The sequence below is a fragment of the Aspergillus neoniger genome (assembly GCF_003184625.1).
Source record: "Aspergillus neoniger CBS 115656 unplaced genomic scaffold BO87scaffold_9, whole genome shotgun sequence".
NCBI classification, from domain to species: Eukaryota; Fungi; Ascomycota; class Eurotiomycetes; order Eurotiales; family Aspergillaceae; genus Aspergillus; species Aspergillus neoniger.
Window position 1 is genome coordinate 544,354 of NW_020291137.1, and position 19,331 is coordinate 563,684.

At 50.1% G+C, this 19,331-nt stretch overlaps 9 protein-coding genes across 9 annotated transcripts; 3 read left to right on the forward strand and 6 right to left on the reverse strand.

Annotated features, from left to right (window-relative positions):
- The first annotated feature begins 158 nt into the window (after positions 1–158).
- BO87DRAFT_374762 (mitochondrial 37S ribosomal protein uS13m) lies at positions 159–1,012 on the forward strand. The gene is made up of 4 exons (XM_025622863.1): positions 159–256; positions 319–363; positions 419–685; positions 809–1,012. The coding sequence occupies exons 1-4, from the start codon at positions 254–256 to the stop codon at positions 851–853; spliced, it is 360 nt and encodes a 119-aa protein (XP_025481891.1). The 5' UTR covers positions 159–253; the 3' UTR covers positions 854–1,012.
- Positions 977–2,770, reverse strand: BO87DRAFT_457378 (WD repeat WDR12/YTM1 family ribosome biogenesis protein). Its single transcript, XM_025628795.1, has 2 exons — positions 2,594–2,770; positions 977–2,512 (listed from the first exon to the last, which is right to left on the reverse strand). Exons 1-2 carry the CDS (start codon positions 2,727–2,729, stop codon positions 1,176–1,178), a joined length of 1,473 nt encoding a protein of 490 aa, XP_025481892.1. The 5' UTR covers positions 2,730–2,770; the 3' UTR covers positions 977–1,175.
- Positions 2,771–2,942: 172 nt separating this feature from the next.
- On the reverse strand, positions 2,943–5,785 carry BO87DRAFT_354869 (uncharacterized protein). Its single transcript, XM_025621302.1, has 4 exons — positions 5,495–5,785; positions 4,922–5,417; positions 3,840–4,863; positions 2,943–3,791 (listed from the first exon to the last, which is right to left on the reverse strand). The coding sequence occupies exons 1-4, from the start codon at positions 5,654–5,656 to the stop codon at positions 2,972–2,974; spliced, it is 2,502 nt and encodes an 833-aa protein (XP_025481893.1). The 5' UTR covers positions 5,657–5,785; the 3' UTR covers positions 2,943–2,971.
- An 898-nt stretch (positions 5,786–6,683) lies between these two features.
- BO87DRAFT_395289 (putative zinc metalloprotease) lies at positions 6,684–9,958 on the forward strand (the record flags this gene model as incomplete). The annotated part of the gene is made up of 3 exons (XM_025625176.1): positions 6,684–7,575; positions 7,628–9,699; positions 9,758–9,958. 3 exons carry the CDS (start codon positions 6,684–6,686, stop codon positions 9,956–9,958), a joined length of 3,165 nt encoding a protein of 1,054 aa, XP_025481894.1.
- Positions 9,959–10,546: 588 nt separating this feature from the next.
- On the reverse strand, positions 10,547–11,572 carry BO87DRAFT_374770 (mitochondrial 54S ribosomal protein bL34m). The gene is made up of 2 exons (XM_025622864.1): positions 11,433–11,572; positions 10,547–11,263 (listed from the first exon to the last, which is right to left on the reverse strand). The coding sequence occupies exons 1-2, from the start codon at positions 11,495–11,497 to the stop codon at positions 10,903–10,905; spliced, it is 426 nt and encodes a 141-aa protein (XP_025481895.1). The 5' UTR covers positions 11,498–11,572; the 3' UTR covers positions 10,547–10,902.
- A 127-nt stretch (positions 11,573–11,699) lies between these two features.
- BO87DRAFT_374771 (uncharacterized protein) lies at positions 11,700–12,661 on the forward strand. The gene has a single exon (XM_025622865.1). The coding sequence runs from the start codon at positions 11,902–11,904 to the stop codon at positions 12,415–12,417; it is 516 nt and encodes a 171-aa protein (XP_025481896.1). The 5' UTR covers positions 11,700–11,901; the 3' UTR covers positions 12,418–12,661.
- BO87DRAFT_374772 (zinc metalloprotease) lies at positions 12,592–14,506 on the reverse strand. The gene is made up of 5 exons (XM_025622866.1): positions 14,419–14,506; positions 14,131–14,313; positions 13,320–14,066; positions 13,045–13,237; positions 12,592–12,980 (listed from the first exon to the last, which is right to left on the reverse strand). The coding sequence occupies exons 1-5, from the start codon at positions 14,431–14,433 to the stop codon at positions 12,748–12,750; spliced, it is 1,371 nt and encodes a 456-aa protein (XP_025481897.1). The 5' UTR covers positions 14,434–14,506; the 3' UTR covers positions 12,592–12,747.
- A 659-nt stretch (positions 14,507–15,165) lies between these two features.
- BO87DRAFT_303930 (translation initiation factor eIF2 subunit gamma) lies at positions 15,166–16,856 on the reverse strand (the record flags this gene model as incomplete). The annotated part of the gene is made up of 3 exons (XM_025619264.1): positions 15,166–15,196; positions 15,281–16,267; positions 16,333–16,856. The coding sequence occupies 3 exons, from the start codon at positions 16,854–16,856 to the stop codon at positions 15,166–15,168; spliced, it is 1,542 nt and encodes a 513-aa protein (XP_025481898.1).
- A 528-nt stretch (positions 16,857–17,384) lies between these two features.
- On the reverse strand, positions 17,385–19,128 carry BO87DRAFT_354882 (putative 60S ribosome biogenesis protein Mak11). The gene is made up of 2 exons (XM_025621303.1): positions 18,129–19,128; positions 17,385–18,070 (listed from the first exon to the last, which is right to left on the reverse strand). Exons 1-2 carry the CDS (start codon positions 19,065–19,067, stop codon positions 17,471–17,473), a joined length of 1,539 nt encoding a protein of 512 aa, XP_025481899.1. The 5' UTR covers positions 19,068–19,128; the 3' UTR covers positions 17,385–17,470.
- Positions 19,129–19,331: the final 203 nt, after the last annotated feature.

The following is a 19,331-nucleotide window of genomic DNA, read 5'->3' on the forward strand; positions in this document are numbered from 1 at the left end:
GTATGACTGTATCTTTGCAGTTAATACTTGAAATTTTCATTCACCGCACCGCAACCGCGGAAGAATTAGGATGTATTTTCTGTATGCAGAAATCGAAATTACGCAGATTTGTTCGGAGAAACATTGTTACTGGTCGATTTCTTCCGCGCTGAACTGAGCCAGACTGCGGAGGTTGATAGAAGAATAGCGCAGCGCATAGGCATTTTGAGCCATATCACATCCCCTGGAGCACTGAACAAGCCAAACCGTCAAAATGGTATGTATTAATACTATGCCAGTACAAAGTCTCTCTCAAGTGTGTGGCTAATAAGCAATCAGGTTTTCATTTTGGGCGTTAACTTCCCCGAGCGAAACCTCGTCAAGGCAAGCAACTCCGAACTTCCATCTTTCCTTCAACGCCTGGTCTGACTGAATTCAGAAATCGCTGGAGTCCTTTTTCGGCATCGGTAACTTGACCTCGACCCGTCTGCTTGCCCGCTTCCATATCCACCCAACGTGCAAGGTTGGCGACTTGGCGAACAAGCAGGTCCTCGATATCACGGCCGCCTTGTCCGATATGAAGATTGAGAACGACCTCCGCAGACAGTACCTCGATAACATCAAGCGTCTGAAGGAGACGGGAACCTACCGTGGTCGGCGTCATGCGCTCGGTTTGCCCGTTCGGGGACAGCGGACGAGGAGCCAGGTTGGTTTACACGCATATTTAAATATCTCCAGCTATGAAACCAGGGAGTGTTGGAGCACTTCGCTGGTGGATGTGGTCGTGAGGTACTACACAAGGCAAGAATCTTTCTAACATGATTTCTAGATTAAATCTGCTGTCAAGCTCAACCGTATGGAGAGAAGACTGTGAGGTTAACATGATGATTCATTTATTGACCCCAGTGGTCTCTGCGGCTTCGTTTCAGTTGGGGCATGGAATGGCGTTATAAACTTGCTTTTGTAAATTAGTGTTCTGGCTTGACCTTCTCCGCCCCGGAGATGTATTTTATGTAGACAATGAAACATTGAGACTCTAAGGAGATCATAGTAGTGATTCCATGCTGCCTCTTAGAGCAATTATATGATATATTGCAAGTGGAAACATCAGCTCGTACAGCGGCTTGTTTAATACGAAGAGTCAGAACCAAACTTTTCATCCTATAAGTATAACGCCAGAACCATATGTGCAACTCTTATGCGGAAGACAATACGCCTTCACCCCGGTTGATCTGAATCCTCTTATCCTCACCGGCGCTAACAATGCCAACCGAGCGGTCCCAGCACACACTGAAGACCTTGACTCCCTCTCCACCTACTCGCTTAGCATCCGCTTTACCTTGCTCTTCCAAGCTTCTCCGAGTGATCGAATACACGCTCTCGCCAACAACACCGTCCTTATCCGTCTTTGTAGCACGGATATCCCAGATTCGGCAGGTACCGTCGTGACTGCCACTAATGAGACCGTAGCTGCTGTGGGGATCGCGGGAAAGAGAAACCACGGCATTGGTGTGGCCTCTGAGGGTCATGGCGGAGATTGTTGTCGCTGACGTACGAGGGTCGATGAGAGTGATGTGGCGAGCAGAAGTACCTGTCGCAAGAAGGTGGTGCTCGGGGAGATGCTCGAGAGATAGCAACGAATGGGATGTCGATCTGGTGTCTACTAAAGCGGCCGTGACCAGATCCCATGTACGCAGAGAGTGATCCCAAGAAGTAGAGTAACCGACAGTCGAGTCGTTCGTGTCAAAAATGGCAGCTGAGACTGGCGCGGTGTGGGAAGACAACAGCGCAAGCGGGCCGCGCTGCGGGGTGCTGACGGACGAGCTCACCTTTCTGCGCTTGGAGCTCCGTGACGCAGTAGACGAAACTAGGTTCTCGGGAGCAGCTGGAGCATCTGACTTCTTTGTCGACCAGAAGCCAATGTTGTGGTCTGCCGAAGCGGAGAGAATACGGTTCGAGGGGGCATGCACAGCCAACGAGTTGATACCAGATTTGTGTCCGTAGAGCTCAATCTGCGGGGTGATCTTTCCTGAAAATCCATCATCGCTTTCGTTGTATTTCCAGAGTCGAACGGTGCGATCAAGGCCAGCCGACACAATCGAATTCGGCGAGACGAACTTGGCGGCCTTGATAGACGCGCCGTGTCCCCCATCAGCCGGGGATGGTGAGGTTGCGACGATTTGAGACGACATATTCCACACACGAAGCAACCCGTCGTAGCTGCCCGATAGGATCCTCTCCTGCCCCGGAGAGACGATCGCAGAAGCCCAAGAGGTAGCTGGCGAGGTCGCAGAGAGGACATCCACCGAGCCAACCCAGTCATCATGCTCGAACGAAGCAATATGAAGCGGGGGAATCAACGCTCTGATATACTCAATTTCCAGAGTAGTTTCCGCAGATATGCCATTGGCCGTCAAGTATTCATCGATCGAAGTCCGAAGGAATGCGCCATTGATCAAAAACTCAAATGGCACCGGCTTGTCGTTTCCCAAAAGATTGTTCACCAGGGTAGAAAGCGCATATCTCCGCAATCCTACAAATAGATAAAGAAGTTAGTGAGAACGTATGTGTATATAAGGCAGACTGGCAGCGATCTGCCAAAATGCATTCATACCTGTGGGAACCAGAATGGGGCCGGTGCTCTCAGGCAGCGCAATGTCTTCTTGCTTGCTAACTAGCTGCACACGCACCTGCCTCTGCGCAGACTGGGACGAGGCCGCAGCAGACGTCGAATCCTGAACGCCGTTCATAATGGCACTGAAGGGAAATATGGGGGTTATGAAGGGCGCGATCTAGAGCGCTTCAAAGTGCAGTTGAGAAAACTCCACCGAGTGAGGAAAAAAATACGGCACCCGATGCGGCCACTTGTGCAAAGTGCGGAGATTCCCCGCCGCAACATTACGTACTAGATAAGTAGAAGAGCAAAAATATGCACCAAAGACAACAATATGCCATTTTGCTAAGTTTATATACATGGAAGTAAAGCTAACGACTATCGCCCTCGTGATGCCCTTCTGATGTCCGCGATAGCCTTACGCCGGTAATCGGATTCGGCAAAAAGAGCTTCGATCAGATCTACGACCTCGTCTGGAGAAAACTCTAGACGCAATTCGCCTTCGAGCCAAAGGAATTTGATGTCAGCAAGAGAGCTTTCCAATATATTGATCAGATACTGGAATTTCAACCAGTTTTGTACGTAGACGGCCGTCATAGGCGAACGCTCGGTGTTATCTGGGCCCTCAGGGATGAATAGATCTTCCAGCCCAGTCACTTGGTTGCAAAATGACACAAGTCGCTGTGACTGGGGCTCTGAAATGTCACCCAAATCCTCAATTTCGATTATCATCTTGCTGATGACAGTTGAAACCAATGAGCCGATCGATTGAAGAAGTGCAGACTGCGACAGGATAGGCTGCCATTCTTTGAAAACGTCGCGAATTCTGTCCACTGTTGCGCTGACCGCATTTTCGCATTCGCCAAGGAACGGTTGCTCAGAGCATTGGCTGAAGCCCTGTGCACCATCTAGAAGGTCTGTGACAATTGTGCGTTGGGTCTGCATCTCTTTGCTGTAAGCCAGTTTTCCATATTTCTCAAGAGTTTCGATATCTGCATGAAGCCTGGTGATCTGGTACTCCTCTGCGAGATCACGAACTTGACCGGCGAGATACAGGCTGTCGTTATATAAATACATCTGCCCAGCACTCAATTTGAGACCGTAGAAAGTCGAGGCTGTGGCTTTGAACATGGCCAATATCAGAGTTGGGAGTGCGAGAAGTCCTGTTCCGGAGGAAACCACACGTGAGTGGGCATGCCTGCAACGTATTAGAATCACTATAGAACTCTGACCATGAAAGACTTACGCAGGCTGGGATATGGCATTGGAGTCCACCACTTGTTGCTTGACGACACCCAGAATAGAGTCGGGGATGTCTGTGATGGTGTACTTCTCCTTCAAAGTAACCTCTCTGGGAGTGGAATGGCTGGCCCCACCCTTGCCATTGACAGTTGCAGGCACAACTGGTGTCTTAGGCTCTGAGACCTCGGCGTTCTGTTCTTCATCCTCATCACCCCAGCCCCAGGCATCTCCAGCATCATCATCATTGTCCGCAGATGCCGTGGCTGTGCCATTTTTCGTTTTGGGGTCATGTTCCTCAGTATCATCATCCAGCCCCCATGCACTCACGTCTTCCTCATCGTCGAAATTACTGGGCTGCTTCCCCTTAGAGCCGCTCTCATTGTCTTCTTCCCAACCAGCGTCCCAATCATCAGGTGCAGCATTCTCCAGCAGCGCTTCATCACTCCCGGAGACCTTCTCGACTTCAATTCTCTCAACCTGTTGTGTAGTGCCTTGGGAAGCAGCGAGAATTCTCCGAACTTGATCCAATGAATCAACGCGCCTTCTAGCTATCCAGAGACGTGGAGCCTGGTTGACCCAAGAGATGAGTTCTTCTTGGCCGCGCCACTCATAACTCTCAATGTTCTTCGTGAATTTGAGGACATGATCGAGCATTTGCTCAAACTGTCCCAAGCCTTCAAGATCGGTTGGAATAGCAGGTGATAGCCACAATTCGATTATCTTGGAAGACAGCGAGGGAATGAACATTTCCGAAAATGATTCCACAATAGGCGCGGGAACATATTGCTTCAAGAAGCCCAATACCTTGACTAGGCGTTCAAGCAGCTCTGGTATTGATGCCGTTGATGGCTGCGGGTCAAGGTATATCGTAGACCCTGAAATATGGCACTCATGGCTACGCCCAGTGGCTCCAGGCAGCAATATCGGATCAATTATCTTCGATGTCAATTCCTTTTGGAACCTATCCCTCGCTGAGGGGAACATCTCAAGCCTGGTCAAGGCCACGATAGTCTCGTGCAATGTATCATCTATGAAATATGTTAGTGAGCTTGAATGACCTGGCACCATCCAACAGAAAAATCATACCGCTGTCCTTGGAAATGATCAGCTTTCCCTCCGTCTTATCGATATGTAGCTGTTCGTTCCAGCGGTTACGGACAGCCTCCATGATATCTTTCCGCAGCCCGGCGGCATTCTCTAGCAGTATATGTAGAACGTTTGTGTTTGTGAAATGACTGCTTCGCTTGACGGCGTGTTCAGTGGACTCCAATGTGTCAATGGCAGCTATGGTGCGGCCCTCCCCGAGAGCTGCTCGTCCGTCGTCTAGTTGTTTGCACAGCTTTTGTACTTCTGTCAGCGCACTGGTTACCGCCTGATTGAACGCGATTTCGGTCTCAATGAGACCAACTTTCGCAGAAGCATCTTCCACTTTCAATTGCAAAGGTTGCGTTTTCTCATGTTGCTCGACGATTTCCCTCGCAGTGACTCTAGAACGTTCAATGTCTGCATGAAGCTGCTTGGCCTGTGAAATCCATCCGTCCGCATCGAAGTTGTTTTCACGACTGAGGAAGTTGATCTCGGCCTATTGGAAATTCTCATTTAGTTATAATGTCATCTGGGCTGCTACTTGTGCGGGGCTCCACATTAGATACTACTTACTTCAACTTGCTCTCTAGCCTTCGATATCAGCTCCAATTCCTTCGCCAAGATAGAGCCAGAAAAGTCAGATGCGACAACCTGCTCCGACCCTGGATAAGTACCATCGGTCACGAAATCCAGCACCGACTGGCCTATGTCCTGCTCCGATACCTTAGCGGACATCTTGTCAGTAAACAAGAGCCTTTGATTCTTGGTAACCGGCGGATCAAAAAGGTAAGGCAGGCCAGCAGAAGAGCCACACTAAGCTCCGCTTCCCTTGTAAAGGCGATCTGCCAGGTATCGATCCCCAAAGATATACCAAGGTATCCAATGAAGCAAATCGCAACCGAAAGGGAAGGCGAGTTGTCAACACCGCCATGTGACTTCACCGCTCACCGCCTTGGCTGCGATAGGCAAGACCACAAACGGTCTCTCTCTTCCCCACGGCCAAGCTGAGACCATTTTTAAGTTCTACTTTATTTTTTTTAGTTGTCTTATCTGCAAGTATATTCTTCGTTTTTTGTTCGATGAAGATTTCTTCAAACCTAGATCCGGGTTGTCTTTTCGTGAAGTGTCTGCTGGTGTGGTGAGCTCTATCGGACCGGAACCTGAACTACTCCACTCTGAACCGTTACAGTTGGAGGGTAACCTCTTCGTTCAGCGGCCAACTGTGTGACCTGAAAATTCCTGAAACAATCTTAACCGGCGTCAAGCAGAGCCCATCGTGTTGTCTCAGTTACTATTGAGAAGCCTGATTCGGGCAAACGCTTCTCGATCCATGTGAGTCCATGCTAGTGCCAGCCCTGAACTCCATTGAATAAAAAAAAAGCAAGAAAAGACTGCCCCTCCGTCGTTGTCTGTATTGAACATCCAATCCCTCAACTGGCAGCCTTGCATTGGCTGCCACAGTTTTGCGCAGTCATACAGCATGCTTCATGATCTCCGTGATGTCGTATTGTTACAATTTGCAATTCCCTTGTTCTTGCTATTGGTATTTCAGACATGGAATGGGTGCTTTTCCCGTTTCAGTTCCCCGCATCCCGAACCTCAAGCATTGCTAGCTTCTTTGAAATGAATAAAACTGTTATACTTGCTTCTTAGACATCTGCGTTTCTGGTCTATGGAATACTAACAGTCTTTCAGATTATCACTACGGGGTGTGATCGCAGAATTTGGTTATAAATCACATTTCCAGAGACCATTGAGCAACATGTCATCTACCCAAAACAGCCATTTCAAGCTACTCCAGAAGTTTAAGCCGGAGTACTCGCCTAGCGAGTTTGCTCAGTATGAATCGGAGAGAACAGGCATGAGGGTAGTGGTCATTGACCAAAAAGGACCCAAAGTCACAGGATATTTTGTTCTAGCCACTGAGATTCTCGATGACTCGGGTGCTCCTCATACATTGGAGCACTTGTGCTTCATGGGCTCTCGCAACTATAGATATAAGGGCTTCCTTGACAAGCTGGCAACACGTGTTTATTCGAGCACTAATGCCTGGACGGCCACAGATCACACGGCCTACACCTTGGACACAGCAGGCTGGGAAGGATTTGCTCAAATCTTACCCGTGTACCTAGAGCATGTTATAGCTCCAACACTGACAGATGAAGGGTGCTATACCGAAGTGCATCATATTGACGGCTCCGGTGACGACGCCGGAGTCGTCTACTCGGAGATGCAGGGTGTGCAGAATAACTCTGCGGAGTTAATCGATCTAACCGCTCGTCGATTGACTTACCCGCATGGTGTAGGCTTCCGCTACGAGACAGGCGGTATGATGGAGCAGCTCCGTGTACTCACCGCGGATCGTATCCGAGCGTTCCATCGTGAGATGTACCAGCCCAAGAACTTATGCCTGATTATCACAGGCGAAGTAGATCACCAAAACATGCTGGAGACCTTGGACAAATTTGAAGATACTATTCTAGATGTCATTCCCAGTCCTGATTCACCTTTCAAGAGACCGTGGGTAGATTCCAAGCAGGCGCCGCCATTGCAGAAGTCCATTGTCCAGACTGTGGAATTCCCGGAAGAAGATGAATCCTTTGGAGAGATAGAGATTAGATTCCTCGGTCCGGACTGTACCGATCCTGTTCAAAGTGAGTGTTTCGCCAATTCCCTCATTTCGAAGTGATACTTACACTGTAACAGCCGGGGCTGTTAATGTTGCATTGTTGTATTTGGCCGGTTCATCTGCTTCCCTCTTGGACAACATCTTGGTTGAGAAGGAGCAGCTCGCCAGTGCTGTTTATTATGCTACCGAAGATCATCCCAGTATTGAGATTCGCTTCACTTTGACCAGTGTGGAGACAGAGAAACTGGCAAAGGTAGAGCAACGATTTTTCGAAGTGCTCAAGGATGCTATGGAGAAGGAATTGGATATGAGATATATCAAGGAGTGCATTGACCGGCAAAGGCGGACCTGGAAGTTCTCTACTGAAAGCTCCGCCTCTTCCTTTGCGGAGTACGTGATCTCGGATTTCCTTTTCGGAAAGAGGGACGGATCGACTATGCTTGATGTTGCGACCTTGCAAGAATATGACGTGTTGGAGAAGTGGAGTGAAGCACAATGGCGCACTTTCATCAAGACGTGGATTTCTGATGCCAACCATGTCACTATCCTGGGTGTCCCGTCCGTCAAAATGTCTGACGCACTGAAGAAGGAAGAAGAAGCTAGAGTCGCAGAGCAAAAGAAGCGCTTGGGTGAGGAAGGGCTGAAGAAGCTGGCCGACAAGCTGGAGAAAGCTAAAGCTGAAAATGACAAGGAGATCCCCAAGGAGATGCTGGAGAGGTTCCAAATTCCCGGGGTAGAGTCTATCCATTTCGTGGACACTACTACAGCCAGGTCCGGTGCAGCGCTGGATGCCGGACGCCCGTCCCACAAGGCGCAAAAACTGGTGGATGCTGATGGATCCGATCTGCCCCTGTTCATCCATTTTGAGCATATCCCCAGTAGCTTCGTGCAGCTCTCCCTTCTCATCTCGGCGCAGGCCGTACCTGTGCAGCTTCGCCCATTGCTGTCCGTGTATACCGAGGCGTTTTTCAACCTGCCTGTCAACCGGAATGGGGAAACCATTAACTTTGAGCAGGTGGTTGTGGAATTGGAAAGAGACACAGTTGGCTACTCCATGGAAGGAGCCAGAAGCCTAGGAAACTCGGAGATGCTGCGGATCTCATTCCAGGTGGAGCTTGAGAAGTATCATACGGCGATTGCATGGATCCAGGAACTTTCTTGGAACTCGATTTTCGATGTCGAGCGACTCCGAGCGATTACCAGCCGACTGCTTTCCGATGTACCCGATTCCAAGCGTAGTGGTGATGACATGCTCGCGGCTGTTCATGTGATGGTCCACTACGCGGCAGAATCTATTGTTCGGGCTCGGAGCACCTTGGTGAAGGCGCGTTACTTGAAACGGATCAAGAAGCAACTGGCAGAAGAGCCGAAGTCTGTCGTTGCGCGCATGGAAGAGATCAGAGACGCGCTTTTCCGCTTCGAGAACATGCGAGTCTTGGTCATCGCTGACCTGGAGAAACTTCAAAACCCTGTGTCAGCATGGAAACCATTTGCAGAGCGTTTGGGTGCAGGTGCCCCTCTGGAGCCTATCACGGCCAGAAGACCGTTGCTCAGTGAGGCTGGTCAGAACTTGGGCGGCAAGTCGTATGTGGTCCCTATGCCGACGATTGATTCATCGTTCGCATATGCAACTGCACGGGGTCTGGATTCGTATGATGATCCAAGACTTCCTGCCTTGATGGTTGCAATCGCATACATGAATGCGGTCGAGGGACCCCTTTGGGTTGCGGTTCGAGGCAAGGGTTTGGCATATGGCACGAACTTCGCCTACAACATCGACACCGGATTCGTCAACTTTGACGTTTATCGCTCTCCCAACGCCCATAAGGCCTTCGACTCAAGCAAACAGATTGTTGAGGATCATCTCTCTGGTGCGATGCCGTTCGATCCTTTGATGCTGGAGGGCTCCATTAGCAGCATTGTTGTTAGCTTTGCGAATGAACAGTCGACCATTGGTGCCGCAGCCTCCGGCAGTTTCATTCGACAGGTGATTCGGCGCCTACCTAGCGACTACAAAGAGCGGGTGCTCAAGCAGGTGCGGGCTACTAGCGTTGATGACGTGAAGGGTGCTCTGAAGAGCATCATTCTGCCTTTGTTCAACCCATCCACGGCGAATATCGTGGTTACCTGCGCTACAGTGCTTGAGGAGGTTTGCTTTCCCTGAAATTATCATACTCTCGTGTGTCATTTACTAACTGTCGGCTTAGACTATCAAGGAAGGTCTCCAGGCATCGGGATTCACGCCAGCGGTGCAGCCACTCAAGGAATTCGAAGATGACTATGGACTGAAGGTCGGCGATGACGAGGACGAGGAGTCTGACGACGACGATGATGATGAGTACGAAACCGGATCTGAAGACGAAGACGACAGCGATGAAGACATGGAGGATGACGAAGATGATGAGTGATGCCATACACACGACGACCACTAGACATGACAGGATATATTTGAGCCAATCCCTAGATGGCACCTAGATCGAAAGATCAGCCACCTCTATTAAGGGACACTGAAAGTCTGGGACAAATATGCCGACCCGTGTGATCTGTATTGTTAGAGATGTTTCCAACTGAGCAGACACGCAAATGATTTTTGAAGTTAATGATATATTGTTCAACTTAGGTGCCAGTCAACAACCAGAGACTTGAACCTAATCTGAATGATGTAGTTTATTGACACTTACCAGACCTTGGCAGGTATGATTTGATGCAATTGTTATATGTACCATCCTAAATACTTCACGAATATGTTTTCGTTCCTCTCCATTCTCCTTGCCTGTTGTAGTAAACAGTGCTGGCAGATGCTTTTGCGTTCAGCCACTACTAAATATTACTTGGCCCTTAGGTCTCTTAGGTGACATGATTTGTTCTTCACTGCTTCAAGCCTTTTGTACCAGACAGCTTCCATCTCTCGATCTTTGTGAGAGAAATATAGCTAACCTGAGATGTTAGATCTACACCCTGACTCCACCACACTCCAAGTAAATAAACCAAACCACGTGACAATGAGATATCTATGTATAAATATGTATATGGTACACATAGGACAACGTCCTATTAATGGTAGCTAGATAGAACCCCTAGACTCATACCACCCCCATCCCAGTAACGCAAAGGATACCCCCGGAACGCGAGCAAGGTCCGCTCGGCATATTCCATGCTGAATCACCTCATGCCATCCTACTCTGAGGGGCACAGGAAGCACAAGACGCATCACCGAACTTCCCCACAAGTAAAGTAAATCCAGATACCGCAAAAATCAAAGAGCAATAAACGTCATAGTACACAGCCCACACACAATATGAGATTGAACAAAAACCGAGGAACCCATCACCACCAAACAACGCATTCCAATCTACCAGCTCAGCGACTTCCGCCCCCTAGCCCTTCTCCGCAACAGAATCTTCCGTCCACCTCGCGAGCGCAACCGAGCCAAGAATCCGTGACGGCGCTTCTGCACCCTCCGCGAGGGGTTGTAGGTATCGCGCTTTCCACCCAACGAGGCACTAGCGGAGAAGGAGCGGGTCTGTTGGTTTGCGAAGGAGTTGTTGGTGGAGAGCAGAGAGCGGATAGTAGTGGTGGAAGAAGAGGTAATGAGGCTCTGAGAGGGGAGATGTTGTTGAGGGAGGCGGAGCGAGGAGAGGGTCGTGGAGGAGAGGGCACGGAACGGTGTTGATAGAGAGGTTGCGGTGGATGTGAGCGGTGCGGAGGTGAGTCTAGTGAATCAACTGAAGTCAGACATTTCATTCATCCATGCTATTAAGTGCCTAAGGTGCCAGAGCTTCCCCTGACGATTTGCCTGTCCCGATTGAGGAATCGGACCATATACAGAGCCTAGATGCGTGGTCTCATTGGATCCAGGGTGCCAGACTCGGACGGACGTACCTGGTTGCTGGGGCCGCAAAGGACCTGAAAGCGGTCGGCAGAGCCGTACACCGAAGGCAAAGCATATTGATGAGAAGGTTAAAGACGACGGTGAGGCGTAATTGGACGTCGCTGACGCGGAAACCTGGGGACGGCGATGGAGGGATGCGAGATGTTGTCCGTGACGGCGGACTGAAAATTGAACTCCGGCGCCGCAGTGCACGGACCACCTCCGACTTTTTCTCTCCGCCGGACGATGCAAGAGCGCATCTACAGTTCTCCATATCTGCTCAATTGGTGCAATAAACGAGCAATAACGAAATAAACCGGTTCTACCTACTTTGACACAACTGAGTACGGAAGGTTGCTATTATTACTGAACGAATAACCCTTCTCGACATTTGGGGCACTACTCCTATTACAAACCTTTACATATACTTGAACACTTCTGCGACAAGTCGAGAAACAATATTTATCACTATATACCACAATGGCCACCCAGGGTCCCTCTCCGCTACCCCCTACAACCATCCTCTCTTCCAAGCCTATCTCCCAGGCTGCCGCGCACGATTTCCTAGCCGCCTATCTCGATCGCGCCGCCACAGACCCCGCCCTCCAACCTAATGCCGGTATCAGCGAACATGGCCCGACCTCGCGCACCACGGCTGCCGCACCCAACCTCATTTTGCACAACCTGAAGCGCGTTCAGGCTGGCCTTGCTGGCGAAGTTCTGGGCAGGGATCTGGCTCTTGCGAAGCTCAGCGCTGGAGAGGAGGGCAATGCGCAGCAGACAGAGGCCGGAAATGAGGGGTGGGAGGACCCGAAGAAGCTTCAAGAGGAGGTTGTTGCTGCCGATGATGATGACGATGTCCGCATGGATATGGATGCTGTTGAGACAGAGCAGAATGCCGAGACTGCTGCGGGTCTTGATAAAGAGGAAAGGAAGCGGAAGAAGAAGGAGCGCAGACTTGCAGAGAAGAGAGCGAAGGCCAAGTCGGACGCTTGAGTAGTGAATGAAAGCGAAAGAAAAGTTACTGTTTTGCGCGCAGGTTTTGCTATGGGTTGCATCGGCTTTGCTACGGGATTTGTTTTTCTGCTGTCTGTCTTGGATTCCCAAGATATATTAGACTTGTGCATATTGCATTGGCGCATTCAAGGCGAACTTAATCCATTGGAAGACGATTACGATTGGTTTATTATAACCGGTGATAAGAACTCAAAAATCCATTAACAATTGAATATGCCTTCAGAAGCCCATATCCGGCGGGCCTCTCCCCTCAACCGGCCCTGTAACACCATACCAGAAAAAGGAAGGAGACACTAGAATGTCAACTTTTCACAGCTCGCGGTCAGCCGCCTTAACTGGTTTCTCACTATCCTCCTCCTTGAGAGCGGTAACCTTTCCACCCTTCCAACCGAGCGCCTTGAGTCTCTCGGAAAGAATAGGGTGAGAGTAGTGGTAGCTTGCGTACATCCAGTCAGCGTCCATGGTGCTCAAGTTCTGGATCTGCAGCTTGAGAAGGGATTGCGCCAGCTGCTCAGAATAACCGAGACCGACAGCAAAGGCATCTTGATGGTTTGATTAGTATCGTGCCATAATCACGGTTCTGATTCAAGGGTCTTGAAGGCTTACCAGCTTCGAATTCAAACTTGCGACTGAGGATGTTCATCAAAAGCTTGACAACAGCATCCATCGGTGCGAGAGCATCCGAGAACAAGAGGAATCCGATCATGATGGGCTGTTGGCTATAGAAGCCGAACGACTGATACAAAGACTTGTTGCTCACGAATGCGGAGAAGAGCGCAAAAATGTAGAACATATGGAACTAGTACAGGTCAGCCTGTCGTTATACTATTTTGGCCACTCATAAGGAAGTGGTTGGTCTGCTTTGTGACCCAGGAACATACCTGAGCAATACCGAAAAGCTTTGTGGTGTGGCTAAGACTCCAATGACCCAGTTCATGGCTCAGGACTGCAACAACCTCCTCAGGCTCACTTTTCTCGATCAAAGTGTCGTAGATGACGATGTGCTTTTTCCAAGGGAGACCATAGAAGTAGGCGTTGCTGTGTGCGCTCCGCTTGCTGCCGTCAATGACATGCAGCTCTTGAAGAGGGAACTTAAGCTTCTTAGCGAGGTTTTCGACACCGGTCTTGATGGCACCAGGCTCAAGGGGCGACAATTTGTTGAACAAGGGCAGGATAACAATAGGGTAGATGGTGATAGCGAAGATCTGGAGGAAGACGCCAAAGAGCCACAGGTAGTAGAAGAAGGAGTTGCCGGTCTTCTGAATGATCTTGAGAACTGCGCTAATAATGGGTGTTCCAAGTACGATACCAAGCATTTGTCCCTTGAGCAAGTCCGTAACCCAGAGACTGAAAGTCTGCTTGTTGAAACCAAACTTCTCCTCAAGGACGAAAGTATTGTAGTACGAGATGGGAAGAGAAAGAACCGTGCTGATCAGGTTGAATCCGAAGACAAATAGCAGCGTCTGCGAGATTTCACCTTGGAACCGAGAAGGAAAGTATTGTGCCAACAGGAGACCGCTGACTCCCCAAAGCTTGGGGAGAATGTCGCCATAGATGAAAGCAAGATTTTGAATTTGACCGTAAAGACCTGCAACAAGACCGAATTTGGCTTTGGCGCGACCGTAGGACTAATGAGCCCGGAAACGTCTGATCAGTATGATGTGGTTGCTGAGTTCATGTAGAGATGCTTACCTGACTCTGATCGAAAACCTTCTGGGAAACCTCGCCCGCCAATACTTGCGGGGGCTTTGTTCGTTGCAGCACTTTGTACTGACGGAGAGACAGAAAGCCCTCCAAAAGAAATTGGCCTAGAGAAAATCCGACGAGGACATTCTTCCAGGGGATGAATGGGCGGTCGAGGAAACGCGCCAGTTGCTGTAACGGCCACGATGACCCGAGTTAGCTGGAGCTTCAAGCTTAGAAGGGAAGACCAGATGAACTTCTAGTATGGTGATGAAGAGGTCTGTACGGGAACTTTACCTCGAGGATATACATTGCGACACCCACAGCACTACAGCAGCCTGAAATTGAGCCTGCTGTGATGTGGCCTTTTGGTTGCGGACAAAGCAATGAATGGGGGAGTAAGAGAATAGTTAAAAGAGGAGCTGGTCCGCGCCTTAGTCAACCGCCGCGGTAGCCTCGGAGGCAAGGCCGCAGCAGAACAAACAACTCCTTCATTCAGCTCCCCATTTATGCTTGTTTTCAATAGCGGCGTATTGGACATCAAAGAAATTCTGACTTTTATTTCGTTGCGTTCATCATTCCCCTATACAGCATCTACATAGAGCCATGCGAGCCGGACCGAATAATAAGAATGAACAAAAAAAGAAAAAAAAAATTGTAAGAAATATTTTCCACAAGCGTCGTAACACACGTCAAAGAAGTGGTCTGCGCAACTCCAGCCATGCCACCTGATCTTCTAAAATGCCTTCCCATCCTGCTGCTTGCCCGGCCTCCTCGATCCTGCGAACATTTCAACTGGTTATCGTGGAGGATACTCACGATCTCCTGTTCTTCGCAATCATCAGCAGGTGGAATAGGCGACGATTAGGCTCCCTGTGGTCTCTAATCAGGGAGTTAACTGACACCCCCTTTCGCTACTGCAAACCATTCTACTTCATTCGTGACTTGACCCTGCCAAGACTTGGTGTCAGAGACTCTTTGACGTCCCCACCAGCCGTAATCTGGTGGATACAAGCCTGGCCATCCAAGCGGGCAATAACTTCTTTAGTTCAGGATGGGCTCAAGGGTGTTACCACTATGACCAAAGTTAATATCACGTCATTCTCTCAGAGCAGGGAAGAAATCTTGGGGAGTGTAAGGGGCGGAGCTTTAGACTTACGCGACAATGTTGGCCCAACCGATCAGACGCCAGTGCTTCTCAATTCTCCGACTGATGGCAATCTTCTCTCCGACCTCGGTACAAGCAGGGCTGGTCAAGCTGAGCTTGGCGGCATCAGCCTTGACACCCACGACCTTAGCACCGGTAGCCGTAGAACCAATGTTAACCATGAGAACTTCGTTCTTAGTAAGCTTGGCAACCTTGGCCTGCTTGCCATCGGCGGTCTTGACACCGAGCAGACGACGAAGCAAGAAGTAGTTAACTTCCAGCTCGGTGTAGATAGCGGGAAGGCGTCCACGGTGACCAAGGACGAAACCAACGAGACGATCAGCACGGCACAGAGTAGGATCCACGCGAGTACCGACACCAATCAGACCACCAGGGACGGCAAACTTAAGGTCGTTGTGCTCGGCAAAGAGGGACATGACCCGAGAGAAGATGGGACGGCACTGAATCTTGCCATTCTCGTCCTTGGTGACCAGACCGGGGCGAATCTCAATCTCGTCGTTCTGCTTCAAAACACCAGTCAAGATGGAACCACCGGCAACACCACCCTTCAGCTCCTCGATCTCGGCACCGGGCTTGTTCACATCGAAGGAGCGAATGACAATCATGTGAGGGGAAGCGGTGAAATCGCGGACAGGGACCGGAATGTGCGAAACCAGGTATTCGTTGACAGCATCAATGTTGTACTTGAGCTGTGCAGAGATGGGAATGATCGGAGAGCCATCGGCGACGGTACCACGGATGAACTTCAGAATCGACTGGTAATGTTGCAGGGCACCATCCTCTCTCATCAAGTCCACCTTGTTCTGCAAAATGATAATGTGGCTGAGCTTCATAATTTCGATGGCGGCCAAGTGCTCCGAAGTCTGAGGTTGAGGGCAAGTTTCGTTTCCGGCAATAAGGAGAAGGGCAGCGTCCATGACGGCGGCACCAGACAACATAGTACTCATCAGAATATCGTGACCGGGGCAGTCGACGAAACTAATTTCGATCTCTGAGTTAGCATAGAATAACTTGACTACACAGGATTCTGAGGTTCAACGTACGACACATGTCTCAACAGTCTGTAGCGGCCACTGCAGCCATCCCTCTCACAAGGCGGGTCGACTTCCTTCTCACTCTTGAAGCTCTTGAAGCATGTCGGCCTAGGGCACTCGGGGTTGTCGCACTTGTAGATCTTCGCGTTGGCATAACCCAGCTTGATCGTAATGTTTCGCTCCAGCTCGTTCTTGAAACGGACAGTCTGGACCTCGGAGATAGCCTTAACGACCGTCGACTTGCCGTGAGCGACGTGACCGATGGTGCCAATGTTGATTGTGGCTTGGCGCGCAATAATTTCGGGGGTCAAAGGAGTCAGCGTGGACAGGTCCAGAGTCTCCGGATTCGGCTGCTCGGGCAGCTCTGGCCGCTTGGGCTGGGGAGGAGGAACCGCCTTCTTCATCGCAGACTTCAGAGGCTTGGACTCCTGGTCGAGGGGCTCTTGCTCTTCGATGTCATCATGACCGTTCGCATCGAGCATGGGGGATCCAGGCTGGGACTCGTCGTCAGAGAAGTCGCCGTTGGCAGCCATAATTGCTAGTGAAATCGAGAGACAACAGCGGTTCTAGAAAAGGGGGGTGATGGGGGGTGGAGAGGGCGAGGGGCGAGGGTCGTGTTGTCTGATGAAAATTGCTGCTTGAGGACGGAGGCGATATGATACGGTTCGGCCAGTGGGGTTGTGATTTGTGCAGTGGAGAGCGAGTGGGCGGTGGGCGGCGGCAGGATTTATACTGACTCACCTCTTTGCCAAAAATGAACCTCACTTTCTCAGTCGATCGGCTCGCACCTACTTGAATTAATACTGAAAGATATTCACCGTCTGTATTGATGCCCATGCTTATACTTGTCGAACTAAAGTGGAATGGCTCAATGAGAATACGAATTTGTCGACCTGTGTGACCAACATGGCATACAGGGGCTCGTACAGACGTCAAAAGCGACTACCACGAAGCAGTGAAGGGTCCAGAAGTTTGTATGGGACGTCGGTAATGTGACCATTCGTAATGTAGGGAGAGTTGTGGGGGAGTGATACGGAAAGCACCTCTAGATAATGGAAGACTGCAATGGTATGATTTTACACATCCGTTTGCCTATCAACAAGGGTTGGGTATATACAGTAAGACAATCATCAAATAGGCGGTAAACCTAATCTTCATCGCTCTCTTCGCTGGAGGATTCATCCTGGCTCACTTCTTCATCATAGTCCTCTTCCGAATCCTCTAGCGTCGAAGGATCTTCAGGAGCCAGCATCACAAATGCTTTGAGGCAGGTGATTCGGTTGCCTGTGCCATAGGCATTCAAGAACTTACCAACCTGGAAGACTTTCTTCTCCGTCTCGGCGGACTTCTTTTTGGTACCTCTTGTATCCTTCTTGACCAGATCGGCTCCTTGCAGCAGCCAAACACGGACCAAGCCCTCACTATTTCCTGTTACTACCAGAAGGTTATCCTTTCCAGCAACTCGTTGATCATTTAGATCAAGGACCTCGAAGTCCTTCACTCTTCCGGGGAAGCCTGCTGCTCTACCGCCGAGCTGAGCAACAGCTTCCGCATAGGGGATGGGCGAATCATCCTCCTCTGTCGCCTCTTGAACCTGCTTAGTAGAGTAGAAAATGACCCTACCATCTTCCGTCGAGACAGCAAGCAGTTCATCGCTGTCATCGGAAGAAGGCGTTGGGTTGACGTACTTCATCTGGTGAAGCTTACTCCGGGGGCTGGGGAAAACCCTGCAAATGGGAGTGGAGTCCTGTATACTATGTTAAAGAATGGCCCTTGCAATGGGGGATATGCAACATCAAACTTACAATGCCGAAGACAACTGCACCCCACTCGAATGCCACAGCAAACTCATCACCCTTCGAGTTCCACACTATCTTCCTTCCTTCTCCAGTGCTCCATTTGCCCTCCTTGACGCTTTGCAAAATCTCTCGGTTGAAGTTCAACACGCCCGCCTTTTTCCCTGTAACAAGGTTCCAGAGCCTCATGCACTTTTCTCCCTTGCCCACACTCAGCATCAGTTTCATACTAGGATGGACAGCGATATCATTGACACCGGACGGGGTGCCTCCCGGGGGTGCTGTGTCACCGCTTGGCCTACCCTGAACTTTCGGACGAGGGGCCTTGATGGTGGATACAACGGAGAAATCCCGAGTTCTGGTAACGGAGATTGTATTATCCTCAGAACCAACAAGAATCTTTGATCGGGAGGGAAATTCCAAAGCCGAAATCGGAGCGGAGTGATGCATCAGTGTGCCCAGCTCGCGGTTCTTGGGATTCTCAAGGATTTTGTTGCCCGCGAGAGTCGGTACGGTGGGATATAAGTCATTCACTGCAACAGGAGCAGCAGAAAGAGAGTAAAGATTAACACGCTCATCCGTAGCACCAGTGGCTAGGATAACTTGAGCGTTTTCTGTTGCATCAGCCTTCGGCAATGGTGACAAGGCGAGACAGCGAATGGCAGATGTATGAGCCTCAAACAGGAAAGTATCCACAAATTGTACAAGATTGGACTTATCACCATCTTCATCCATATCCTTAGATGATAAAGAGGTAGGTGAAACAGCAGCGGTGAAGCCGTGCAGAACCTTTTCGTAGGAACCGGTGATAATTTGCAGCGTGATTGACGGACCGTCAGCCGTTGAGGTGGAAGGGGCCTTTTCACTGTCTGTAGCCTTGACAACCTTGGCTGGCTGCGTAGAGCTCTGGCGGTCCTTGGCCGCCTCGTCTCTCTTTCTCTTTACCATGATTGTGGTCTGTTTAATAGAATGGAATTGGTGTGGAATGTGTTTGCTTCTGCAGACTAACTATCAAAGACCATCTATCTGAGCGGGCAACTTTTTTTTTCTGCCGGACGTTATCATCGAGTCGGGGCGGTGAGACGCGTCTTTCCGAGCCATTAGTGCCTAAGGTGTCCAGCGGGTCTGAATGCGGCAATCACTCGGGTGAGCGCGAGAGAAAACAACAAGGGAGCAACAACAGAAAACTGCGAAAGGAAGCCGCCGGCGCTA

What these genes read in the sequence shown, in the direction of transcription:
- BO87DRAFT_374762 (XM_025622863.1), top strand. An exon ending in CCGAGCGAAACCTCGTCAAG is followed by an intron (nt 364 to 418) that starts GCAAGCAACTCC and finishes GACTGAATTCAG; the next exon opens with AAATCGCTGGAGTCCTTTTT. An exon ending in GACAGCGGACGAGGAGCCAG is followed by an intron (nt 686 to 808) that starts GTTGGTTTACAC and finishes CATGATTTCTAG; the next exon opens with ATTAAATCTGCTGTCAAGCT.
- BO87DRAFT_457378 (XM_025628795.1), bottom strand. Translation starts at nt 2,729, where the DNA reads ATGAACGGCGTTCAGGATTCGACGTCTGCTGCGGCCTCGTCCCAGTCT. An exon ending in CCCCATTCTGGTTCCCACAG is followed by an intron (nt 2,513 to 2,593) that starts GTATGAATGCAT and finishes ATCTATTTGTAG; the next exon opens with GATTGCGGAGATATGCGCTT.
- BO87DRAFT_354869 (XM_025621302.1), bottom strand. Translation starts at nt 5,656, where the DNA reads ATGTCCGCTAAGGTATCGGAGCAGGACATAGGCCAGTCGGTGCTGGAT. An exon ending in AGGCTAGAGAGCAAGTTGAA is followed by an intron (nt 5,418 to 5,494) that starts GTAAGTAGTATC and finishes AATTTCCAATAG; the next exon opens with GCCGAGATCAACTTCCTCAG. An exon ending in GATCATTTCCAAGGACAGCG is followed by an intron (nt 4,864 to 4,921) that starts GTATGATTTTTC and finishes CATATTTCATAG; the next exon opens with ATGATACATTGCACGAGACT.
- BO87DRAFT_374770 (XM_025622864.1), bottom strand. Translation starts at nt 11,497, where the DNA reads ATGCTTTGCCTTCGGTGTACGGCTCTGCCGACCGCTTTCAGGTCCTTT. An exon ending in TTTGCGGCCCCAGCAACCAG is followed by an intron (nt 11,264 to 11,432) that starts GTACGTCCGTCC and finishes TTGATTCACTAG; the next exon opens with ACTCACCTCCGCACCGCTCA.
- BO87DRAFT_374771 (XM_025622865.1), top strand. Translation starts at nt 11,902, where the DNA reads ATGGCCACCCAGGGTCCCTCTCCGCTACCCCCTACAACCATCCTCTCT.
- BO87DRAFT_374772 (XM_025622866.1), bottom strand. An exon ending in AGGTTTTCGATCAGAGTCAG is followed by an intron (nt 14,067 to 14,130) that starts GTAAGCATCTCT and finishes CGGGCTCATTAG; the next exon opens with TCCTACGGTCGCGCCAAAGC. An exon ending in CAAGTTTGAATTCGAAGCTG is followed by an intron (nt 12,981 to 13,044) that starts GTAAGCCTTCAA and finishes CAAACCATCAAG; the next exon opens with ATGCCTTTGCTGTCGGTCTC.
- BO87DRAFT_354882 (XM_025621303.1), bottom strand. Translation starts at nt 19,067, where the DNA reads ATGGTAAAGAGAAAGAGAGACGAGGCGGCCAAGGACCGCCAGAGCTCT. An exon ending in GTGCAGTTGTCTTCGGCATT is followed by an intron (nt 18,071 to 18,128) that starts GTAAGTTTGATG and finishes CATAGTATACAG; the next exon opens with GACTCCACTCCCATTTGCAG.